At 41.7% G+C, this 11,120-nt stretch overlaps 1 protein-coding gene across 3 annotated transcripts in view; it reads right to left on the bottom strand.

Annotated features, from left to right (window-relative positions):
- eml3 (EMAP like 3) overlaps positions 1-11,120 on the bottom strand; it is a 49,954-nt gene that overhangs the window by 268 nt on the left and 38,566 nt on the right. For all 3 annotated transcript variants that reach the window (XM_034856708.1, XM_034856709.1, XM_034856710.1), the window contains 12 exons: positions 8,190-8,324; positions 7,694-7,832; positions 6,940-7,091; positions 6,712-6,837; positions 5,750-5,881; positions 5,498-5,565; positions 4,907-4,995; positions 4,628-4,725; positions 3,645-3,732; positions 3,469-3,567; positions 1,683-1,813; positions 1-267 (listed from right to left, as the gene is read on the bottom strand). The exon at positions 1-267 is cut by the window's left edge and continues 268 nt beyond it. In XM_034856708.1, coding sequence (XP_034712599.1) covers positions 49-267; positions 1,683-1,813; positions 3,469-3,567; positions 3,645-3,732; positions 4,628-4,725; positions 4,907-4,995; positions 5,498-5,565; positions 5,750-5,881; positions 6,712-6,837; positions 6,940-7,091; positions 7,694-7,832; positions 8,190-8,324 — 1,476 coding nt within the window. In that variant the 3' untranslated portion in view covers positions 1-48. The remainder of the gene's footprint in view (positions 268-1,682; positions 1,814-3,468; positions 3,568-3,644; positions 3,733-4,627; positions 4,726-4,906; positions 4,996-5,497; positions 5,566-5,749; positions 5,882-6,711; positions 6,838-6,939; positions 7,092-7,693; positions 7,833-8,189; positions 8,325-11,120) is intronic.

The following is an 11,120-nucleotide window of genomic DNA, read 5'->3' as shown; positions in this document are numbered from 1 at the left end:
CCCCCCCCGCCCTCCCCCCATCACTGTTAACAAAGCGTGGGCTCCTTCCTAGCTGGTGGCAGGTTCTGGAGAGCTGGTGGAGGTGGAGGTGGAGGTGGCTGAGGCTGAGGCCAGTCTCTCCCTTCTGTCGCCGCCCCCGCCTCCCATCACCCTCCACTGGAGGATGCAGGTGTCCTTCCCACCCATGGAGAGCAGGTGGGAGTCGCTGTGTGTGAAGCAGACGTTGGTGACGTGGCTGCCGTGGCCCTCGTACTTGTGGCTCGGTGCCTGGAGAAGAAAGAAAGAAAGAAAGAAAGAAAGACAGACACTCATTCACAGACCTGTAACAATCCCAGATTTTCCTGTACAATAATATATTCCAGTAAATTCCAGGACACATCTTTTGGTTATATCACTGCTATGTGACCCAACACAACTACACAGCCTATGAAGTAAGCAATGCCCCTTTATTATCATAATACATTTTTTTTTGTCATCTCTCACAATGTAACACTGTCCATCAATAAAAAGGTAATAAAAATACTTTGACGAGGGGGCGGAGAATCAGCATCAGTCTCCCGCTCGCCATCCAGTCAAAACGTAACGTTACCACTCTTTGGCCGGCTCGCGAGCCCTAACAAGTGTGTGCGGGGTGCCTGTTGTTTTGTTTCTGGTCTAGCTAGATCCGGTGTGGTGTTGTAGTTTTCTAATGTTACTAGTTGTTGCAACAGCATGTGAATAAAAACTACAAAGTTTTTTAGGCCAAAAACAACGTTAATCTCGTGATAAAAAAATTGCTGCTGTTAAAATGTGTTTGGGTAAACGACGTTAATACTGCATTTAACTAAAAGAACTAAAAAACACGTTCGGCTGATTTTAGCAGTGTGTGCATGACGTCTGTGTGTTCACATTTGTCTAAGTATGAGTGTGAGTCTGCAAATACACGTTCCTCATTAAATCTGACCTGGACACACAGCATGTTAAAGTTGTCCCTCTCACACAGTTAGCTCTCATAATATAGTGACTGCAATTATCGGATATTTGAAATGAAAATTACAATACTATAATATCTATAAATTATAAATCTCTTGCACCTAATGTAGGAATCACTCAGCCCTCACATTTTAACCCTCCTCTTGTCCTCGAGTCAAATCTGACCTCTTTAAAAAAAGTGAATGTGAATCTAAAATATGGGTTTCTTTTTAACCAAATTATCACAAAAAAAGTTATTGGATTCCATACAACACTGATTGCAAATACAATTGATCCCTTTCATTCCTGACTTGACTCATCTATATATATATATATATAAATATATTTATAAATAATATAAATAATTCATAATTTCTGCTTTATTAACTCAAATGTTAGGTACAATTCTATATAAATGAGGGTTATTGACCATGAATTCCAAAAATAGTGTTAAACTAGTCGTAGTAAAGTGGTGTTAGTGAAAACTAAAAAAGAAAAAGTTTGGAAAAGGGCCAAAAATGTCAAATATTTATTCATTTTTTAACCTTTAATGATTAATGATGGTGGCAACAAAAACAAACAAACAGCTGCCATCATTATTGTAAACATATACTCCAAAACAGGCGTTTTCCTCTTTTTTTGTCTCATGGAAGCAGTTAGAGAAAAACATTTGCTTTGGCTGTAGGGAGGTTGACTTGTGAAGTGTGAAGAGTGACGTGTATGAGCGGTACCTTAGGTTTAGGACAGGGGTACTGGAAGAGGTGGACTTTACAGAAGTCGTCAGCCACCGCCACGACCCTCTCACTGTGGGAGCGACACAGGGCGTTGATGTCTGTGCCGTCGGAGCCCTCCATCCACACACCTGGAACACCACGGCAACACAATCAGCCATCTGGCTTGAACTAGGACCATAAGCACACATGGCTTTTTTTTTTGACAAGAAAAAGTTTACTAGGGGCCTTTTGTATTAAAAAAACAAAAGCTGGCAGCATTTGGTTCACAAAAGCAGTCAAAGGCTATTTTTTTTCTTTTTGGAGATTCTTTTTTGGACATTTTGATAGGAAAGCTGATGCCATGAAAATGGGAGAGAGAAGGGGAATTACATGCAGCAAAGGGCTGCAGGTCTGAGTGCTCGAGGTTTCTGCCTCTTAAAGCAAAGTTTTTCCTTGTCTTTGTCACATCGTGCTTTCTCGTGGTGGGAATGTTTGGGTTTCTATAAATAACATCATAGAGTACGGTCTAGACCTGCTCTTTTATGTGAGATAACTGTTGTTGTGATTTGGCGCTATATTAATAAAGTTGAATTGAAATTGAACCTGCGGCCACTGCGTCGAGGAGTAAACTTCTATAAATGGGCGTCCGCTCTACCAGGTGAGCTACCCAGGCGCCCCAAATGCGTCTTTTGTTGCTATAACAACAGCTACCAAGAGGGGTATGTGGAGCGGCGCGCTAGATAAAACAAGGCAGCCGAGCAATCTAGAGCAGTGATTCTCAAATAGGGGTACGCATGACCCCTTGTGGTACTTTAGACTACTACGGGGGATGCGTGAGATTTTTGTAAATTACAAATTTCAAAATTATGTCATGCATGATTGCTGCCCCCACTGTTAAAACATTTTAAGCACTAAATGTAGTAAATATATCACTGCCAGTGCTGTGTTTGACCTCATACAGATGTTTTTTTTCTACCAAAAATGTTTTGCCCAGGTCAGGAGTTTTATTGAACAATATAAAAAATAGTTTGAGAACCGCTAATCTAGAGAATGAACAGTGAAAGGGGGGAGGGGGGGTTAGATAAAACAAACAGGGAACACCCGCTCATATCACTAGGAACCTATCTTGCCTAGATCTATCAACACCTTCTACATTTTTCTTGTTGTTATGGAAACGACAGGTCTCCAACCCCACTCCGCTTGTCATTGGTCAGCTGTCAAAAAAGTGCTTGACTTAGGTTGACCGAAAAAAGGGTTTTTTCTGGAAAAGGTGAACTTTTTTAACTTCAAAAAGATGCTCTAAGCTGCAGAAAAAAACGTGGCGTCGGCATTTAATTTTTTTGAATCACGGATTACTCTGTAGAATTATAAAGTAAAACAGACACTAGCAGCTTAAAAAAAAAGAACATAGCCTAGGGCTGCAGCTAACGGATAGTTTCCTTGTTAATTACTCTGTCGATTATTTCCTCCATTAATCGATAAGTTGTTTGCTCTGTGGCAGTCAGAAAAAGCTGAAAAATATGGAACAGTGTTTCCCAAAGGGCAAGACGACGTCCTCAAATGTTTTGTTTGGTCCACAACTCAAATATGTTTAGTTGGCTGTCACAGAGGAGGGAAGAAACTAGAAGATATTCACATTTAACAAGCCGTAATCAGAGAATGTGTAATGATGATATGATTGAAACTGATTATCAAAATAGTTGCGTATGTATTTAATCGTTGACAACTAATCGATTAATCCTTGCAGCTCTAATAATAACACTGCGTTATTTACGTGACAAGACATTAAAGTAGAGTATCTCACCCATGACATGGAAGCCCAGCACACAGGTATAGGAGGCCCATTCTCTGTCTTTGCTCTCAAAGCGATTCCTCAGCAGTTTACAACCGGCTGCTATGTCCCCTGTCCCAACACATTCATGGTCAGTACACAGTAGATTGTCATGCTGTCTGAGGACTTACATAGTAACTGATACTTACAGTAAAGGATCTCATAGTCGCCTGAATTAGACATTATGTACTTTCCATCTTTGGACCAATCCAAGTGAGTGATGAAGCTGGAGTGGCCCTGATTGGACAGATAAATAGGCAGTGTCACAAAATGCTCTATAATCCTTCTTTAAAATGTTAGAGGATAAGGAGGGGGTTATTTTAGATTTTTCTTATTGCCAGCAAACCCCATGGTCACACCCGATAACCATCAATGTGTTAGTCCGCATCTCAACACTTTCTGCTGTTCCTAGGGAACTGGCGAGTGGTGGTGGTGGGAATTTTGTCGTTAGAATGAATTAACAAATTACATCCTTTGTGTCTGATTGTCTGAAGAAAAAAATCAGAAGAAACCTGTCATAAAATGTTTTTTTCTCTTTCTGACTCTGTCAAACATAGCAAATAGATATGTAATGCCCAGTGGAAAGGAGATGCATTAGCCTCAGGTCTTGGGTCAGGTTAAGTCTCAGAGATAACGCTTTAAAAACAGCTTCATTTTCTTTGCTGCGCTGTAAGTCTATTATTTTCTAAAAAAAAAGCTGGCGTACTGTAATTTTAAGTAAACACTACTCAAACATGAAGACATAGCTCATTTTTGGGGACTATTTACAGCAGTGGATTAATCCATATTTGGTGTTCTAGGGACTTCCAGGGGCTGAAGGATTGTGTATGTGGGGTTGAGTCAAAATGAACTACAGCGCGTGTGAAGGAACACGTCACCCAGGGCAACAGTATGGCTCATCGATGGGTTTTAGCATTTTTGGACAACAATGGGGCTCTATGGCACAGAGGGAGAAGATATATCCGACAAACAGCACACACACACACACACACACACACACATTCTTTACTTTGTTCAAACTGAGAAGTTTGAATTAGCAGTGATGGACAGAACAGGCACTGAATAAAAATCCCTTTAAGAAAGTCAGACTGCACCAAGAGAAAATCCAACAGAGACTTGATATTTAACTCACATTACATTTCCCAAAGCGGGTGTAGCGCCGGCCACTCTCTGTCACATTGTAGATGTAAATAAAGTTGTCATGGGATCCAACAGCTAGAAAGCTGCCATCTGAAAACACAAGAGGCCATTCATGCAGTTTGAGGGGATTTCCACAATATCTTTCTCTTGAAGATGCTTTGGGTTCATTCAGTGCATTGGAATTGATTTTTGGCTGATGTTTTGGCTTTGTCAAACACTGGCCTGTTCTTGTTGCATTATGATCATACTGAGAGTAGTTAAGACGTCTGACCTGGGGAGTATCTCATGACCGAAAGCTGCTCGTTGCCATCAATGGACTCAGAGACCACCTCTCTGGTCTTCAGGTCAAGGACCATCCACCTGTTAGTGTTACGGGGGGGAGGGGTATTCCATCAGTAAAGACAACAGACTGGACAGCAACCACCTCTTCAGTCACATCTATGTAATGGCATAGACCAGGGGTCTAGTGCATGAAATGTTTTTTGGAAAAGAGCACAGCCTGTTATTTAAGTTTGTTTGATTTACGATTTTTTCCCCGTCTGCACTCCGCGAAAGACCCGCCGTATGCAGTTTTGTTAGGAACGTTTTCTGTGTTGCCAGATCTTGCAAGACTTTGGTCCAGAGACAGAAACAGGTCTGGAACAAAGTTAATTTTCCCCTGATGTGTTCATCAGAAAAGTGTCATTTTACTGGAGATATGTGGCTTGTTGAAGAATTGGGTCACTGGTGACTATGGGGTAAAAGAATCAGTCATAATCTGGTCACTTTCACTTCTCCTAATGAAGTCAAGATACGGGAATTGAGTTGGGGCGTCTCGGTTCTAAACCGTCTCTGATTGCTGAGTGTATCGATGCTGGATTACCTTCCTGTGCTGAGGCCGACTGAAACCACGGATCCATTCGGGCAGAAACCAGCACACAAGCCATAATCCTGTCTCGCACACACACACACACACACACACACACACACACACACACACACACACACACACACACACACACGTTAATAACAGTATGAGTGTCAGCACTGGAAGGAGTATCAATGTGTTTTATTCAAATATAAGGACTGTCAGTCCGCTGTGGAAAGAATTGAGTGCAGGATGAGCGTGTCCCACCTCCAGGGTGATGCACCAGTCCAGCTTGTGTTCCTCTGCGTTCCACAAACACACCTGCTTGTCGTGGCCACAGGTGATGAAGATGCTCTGAGACGGATGGGTAGCCAGCCCCCACATCTCATCTACATGACCCTGAGACAGAAACACGCACACAACACACACACACACACACACACACACACACACACACACACACACACACACACACAGTGAATGTGGCCAGGAAGCCAAATTCCAGCGGTCAGTAGAAACTTTGCTAAAAATGCATTCTGATGCCAGCTGTTGCCTTTAATCTGTTGGATCTAAACAGACCAAATAAATGTGGAAACAAGATACTCAGGGATGAACACATTCAAAGGACAAAAATGAGCCTCTGACCCCCCTATTCCTCCCAATCGCTTTGCATTATGTATGTGTCAAGTCATCCTCCATTGGCTATCATGTACAGAGTATACGGTAAAAAACCACTTTGGAGCCTTACAGCCAAAACACACCGCAACGGTCCACAGCGATAGTTTCAGTGTCTATTTCTATGTGTCAAGCAAGGCACGTCTAGGGTAATCACAAGCAGGCAGCAGGAAGACCACAGTGCAGCCGGATAGTTTACAAAAATAACATATCCAAACAAAAGCACCCAGGTTCATGGTCATTTTCGCTGTCTTGACTTCTACGTCCGGTATGAATGGCTAGGTGCACGATCAGGTTTCAGCTGTTATTCTGAACAACAATCCTGCTCCGGTTTACTGTGGGTCATGTAGTTTGAAGTTTACCTAAATACATTTGCACAAAGATTGTTTTGGTGTAGACTGCCCAGTGTCGGAGGTGTCACCTTCTCTCTAAGATGACGGATCTAGTTGTTACCACCGTTGCGTTAATATTGGTACAGTACAAACAGTACATACAAGATCTTTAGACATTTAAAAACACATCAATGCTAATGTACAACTACATTATTAACATACCTGCACTATGGCCACAAATCCATCTGAGAAGGTGCCTCTGAGGATGGCATTACGGGTTGTACCAACTAATAGTTCCTTCCCGTCCACATCTGCAATGGTACGGACTGCTCCATATTTCTCTGGAATCTGGATGAATAAATAAGCACATTAATCAACACGCCTTTCCCTCTTATTTGAATGAAACTCCACCAGCAGCATCACATCCGCACACATACAGCTGTGGTTCACCTCACACTCTCTCTCAGGTGCCAGGTCGGCGCTCCAGCGGATGATCTTACGGTCTTTCCCTCCTCCACTGAGCAGAGAGCCGTCCTGCAGGGTGCACAGGGTGAACACGCTGCCTTCATGGGCTCTGGTCTGTTTCATGATCTGGAGGGTCTCTGTGGGAAATTAAGCTGGCTTACAGGCGTGTACGTTTACATGCACTCTAATATTTCACTATTATTACGAATATGAAGATTTTATGCGGGTCATGTAAACATCGTATTTAGTTGGGATTTCCAAATAAGGCCTTTTTCAGAATATAGCATTTTCCATTAAGTTGTGGGATATTCCGGTGTTATTTGGGTTTTAGAAGCATTACTATTGCTTATCGCCATTTCTAGCCACTGGGGGACCATAGATAGACTGGGGGAACTATTTATGTAAAAACAAACTCCTAAGTGAAATTCACAAATTTAGATTTATAATATAGCCTTTTTAATTGTTGTCATGATTTTATAAATCATGTTTTAATGTTAAAACATTTATGTGGATGGCTATTTCAGGGACTACTATAGCCCAGTAAGCATTTCCTTAGTGGGTATTTATATTTGCTCAATATATGTTGGATCCATGTTAAGACTTTTTTTTAAACTTCAAAAATTAAGATTAATTTGGAGGCCCCCCTGCACTGACTCTTAGGACTCTCTAGGGGTCCCGGATCCCCTATTGAAGATCCCAGCTTTAGACCTTATAGCGTGTATTGATCTACAGCACTGACCTTTGGCTCCTTTACCCAGCGTTTTGACATCTGCAGCGGACTTTCCCCACGTCAGGATGTTTCCTTCTGAGTCCCCGGTCAGAACATCTCCAGTCAGACTGAACACAAAGCACTGGATGAACTTGGGCTTCTTGTATTTCTGAAAAGATTGTTTTTAGAACAATAATTTGATACATTGTTAGTACTGGTGAAAAAATAAAAGTTTGCTATACACATTTGAGCAGTCCACCTTTAAATCAGATGCACTTCTTAGATTAGTCTAGAATGTAAATTTCTCCTTTTGGATTTGTATAATATTTGCTTTCACACTGTTACTCTCACTGTTTCACTTCTCTTTCTTTATGCTCCTTGCTTCTCTGTTCGGCCTCAAACTGAGGAAGCTGAGAACGTCATTTTGTAGTGCTTACTCGTGCACGGGCAATAAGGGAACTGAAAGATACAGAATATTGGCAAACACATGATTTTTTTCTGTCAGGATAAAGTGACTGTGTCTTACTCCAAAGATGCCTTGTTTCTTGGTGAACTGCCCTGCGCTGAGCGTCCAGAAGTAGACGTGGGATTTACCGCAGGTGATGATGTTGCCGCTTTCACTTGGGTTAAACTCCACAGCAAACACAGCTTCGTTGGTATTCTATAACACAACACACACAAACACGTTCAGCACGGTTGGAGATTTGGTCCTCTGGCAGAAAATCACAGTATTTTGGGGAAAAACCTTTTTTTTTTTTTATAAAAGGACCAAGGACATCTTAGCCAGAGAATGGTAGAGCTGTAACAATTCCAAATGTTGGTCTACAACTAATTGTCTCAAAAATAATAGTTTTTTGTTTTTGATTAACAACATAGAGTAAAAGTATAGAGCCTTTGAAGTAAACCACGTCTTGTTGTTATCATAAAAACAGGATGTCTGGAGTTGCTATGGCAACAAGTGACAGCTGCCGCTAAAATAGTTTTAGCTGCACAGTCCGACCATCAACAGTCATTCCCCTCAGGACCTTGGCTGATAGGAGCTAGAAAAAAAACCCGAAAATGCAATTTCATGGAAAAATTTAAATGGACACTTATCTAATAATTGTTACAGGTCTAGAGACTTTTCAAGGAAATGAAGGTTCCGGACCCAACTGTGATGTCAAATGACGTGAGTCAGTCAAGCCTTTGGCCCTCTCTGAATCTAGATCATTGAGACTAAATGAGGGTCTTTGACCTTCCTTTCTGAGGAAATTTTATTTCACTGCTTCTCTAGCCGGTCTGTTCAACTAGCACTTGCAGGCTATACAACTTGCGTGGTGTAATAAGGAAAATAACAACTTCTCTGGTGGTCAGGAAATAAATTTGTTACCTGGACAGAGAAATAGAACATCAAATCCAGTCTAATGAGCAGTTTTTTATTTTTTTATTCGTGACACTTCAATTTAAGAATTGAAGAAACAGGTTTTGCAAAGAGCACTCCCAAGGCGCCCTGGTAGCTCACCTGGTTGAGCGTGTACCCCAGGCACCAGGGTTCGATTCCAACCTGTGGCCTTTTTGCTGCATGTCTTCCCTCCCTCCCTCTCTCCCCTTTTCTGTTTACAAGTGTCTATCAATTAAAGCCCCCAAAATATAATGTTAATAAAAAAAAAAAAGGTGCACTCCCAGGTTTCAACATTAAGACATTGCTGTTAAATTAACATATGCTTGACATAGTATGCATAACATGTTATGAAACTGTTGCCTATTTATACGTCCAGCTGATACGGAGCATCGTCAGTCTTCACTTAGAGTTGTGTTTGTATACGATGGATTTATCTGTAACAGTTTGCAACAGGTTGTAACAGTTTTCTTCCCCTCTGCTGTCACCAACAAGGCTCCGGACCCCCACTACCACTAACACAGACTCTTGAGTTCACATGACTGTAAAAAATACCAGGACAGTTGCTTACTATCTGGTAAAGTCAGTGGAACAGGTGAGGATCATGTTGTCAGTAGCCTACCGGTCACAAAATGGCTCTGTAGTGAACCACGCGCTAACATGCTGCAAATTCAGTGTTTTTTCAAAAAAAAACTTTCAAATACAATTTAACAGAATTGTTTTTTATCATTTTTAATCATCTTCAAAATGTATCTACATTTTTAAAAAATGAATACCAATAAAAATACCGAGATCTTTGTTTTGGTTTTACAGCCTGAAAACTCAAACTAAGCCTCCTTTCCAGCCCTGAACCCAGTGTACACAACTGGACCTGTTCAGGACCACATGTTAGTCACAACAACGTCATAATGCGCCAAGGTGATCATATATTAGATTTTTTATCTGCTCGTTCCACTGCCCAGAAAAAACAACAACATTGGCAGCTTCAAGTTACATTTGTATAGTGTCATATTTTCTAAAAGAAGCCCTAAAGATCTATGAAGGATTTTATTTTCTTGAGGTGTGTTCTGCTACCAGGCACAGACACACAAAAATGCACACACAGTCCCAGTGGCAGGTCTTTGGTGACCATGTGTACAGTATGTACAGAAAGTACAGAAGCATCATTTCTACACAAAAAGCTCCATTCATGGCTGTGCTGTAAAGTGGCATATGGACTGTTCCGCTGCCTTGGAGACAGGAGGCGGGGGTAAAATTATCTGGTTCCTGGTGGATGAACTCGTATGTTTGTACAGCGTGGGTTAGCTGCCCCTCCCACACTGAACCATGTACGCTGGATGCTAGGATTCATAAAACACAAGTTCTCACACGAGCCCATTACATTTTGGGCTTGAGAGGATATACACCCACCTATGCATTCCCACTGCTGGATTAGAGATCACTCACACACAAACACACACACACACACAATCACACATATATACATACAGCTGGACAAATTCACTGTATAAAATATTTACACTGTTGCCATGGCAGCCATGCTGAAATTGCTCTCAAGGAAGTTGAGGCGTTTTGGGATGAAAGCCCATAAAAGCATAGCAGAGACACCGCCGCCATCTTTTACCCCTTAATCTCTCCAAACAGAGCTCCTTTATAGAGAGCATCTACACATCCAGCATGCAGCCACGCTGGACTTCTGGCTGTAGAAGGGCCTATCTGTCACTGCGCTCACATTAGGCAGCCTGGCTGACTCTCATGACTTCGGTTGAATCATTTCATTGTTTCTGTAGAGGGATTATGAAACCATGCGGTGGTAAATGTCAGATGATGTAAAACTTTCTCAAATTGTGAAAGCATATCACCCTAAAGGAGTCACAACTGTTACAAAACCTGTAAAAGGCACAAGTCCAACATTTTAGGAACGAAGTTTGGTTGTTGCTCAGAGTCAGCTGAGATGGACAACACCAGTTTAATATGTGTGTGTAAAGAGATGTAGGCGGTTAAGAGCATGTTTAGCCTAGCTTAGCTCAAAGACTGAAAGCAGGGAGGAAATGCTAGCTTACGCTATGTTCATACTTG

This window comes from Etheostoma cragini, chromosome 19 (assembly GCF_013103735.1).
Source record: "Etheostoma cragini isolate CJK2018 chromosome 19, CSU_Ecrag_1.0, whole genome shotgun sequence".
In the NCBI taxonomy this organism is placed as follows: Eukaryota; Metazoa; Chordata; class Actinopteri; order Perciformes; family Percidae; genus Etheostoma; species Etheostoma cragini.
The sequence above is the reverse complement of the archived record's forward strand: the minus strand, read 5'-3'. Positions and strand labels throughout refer to the sequence as shown.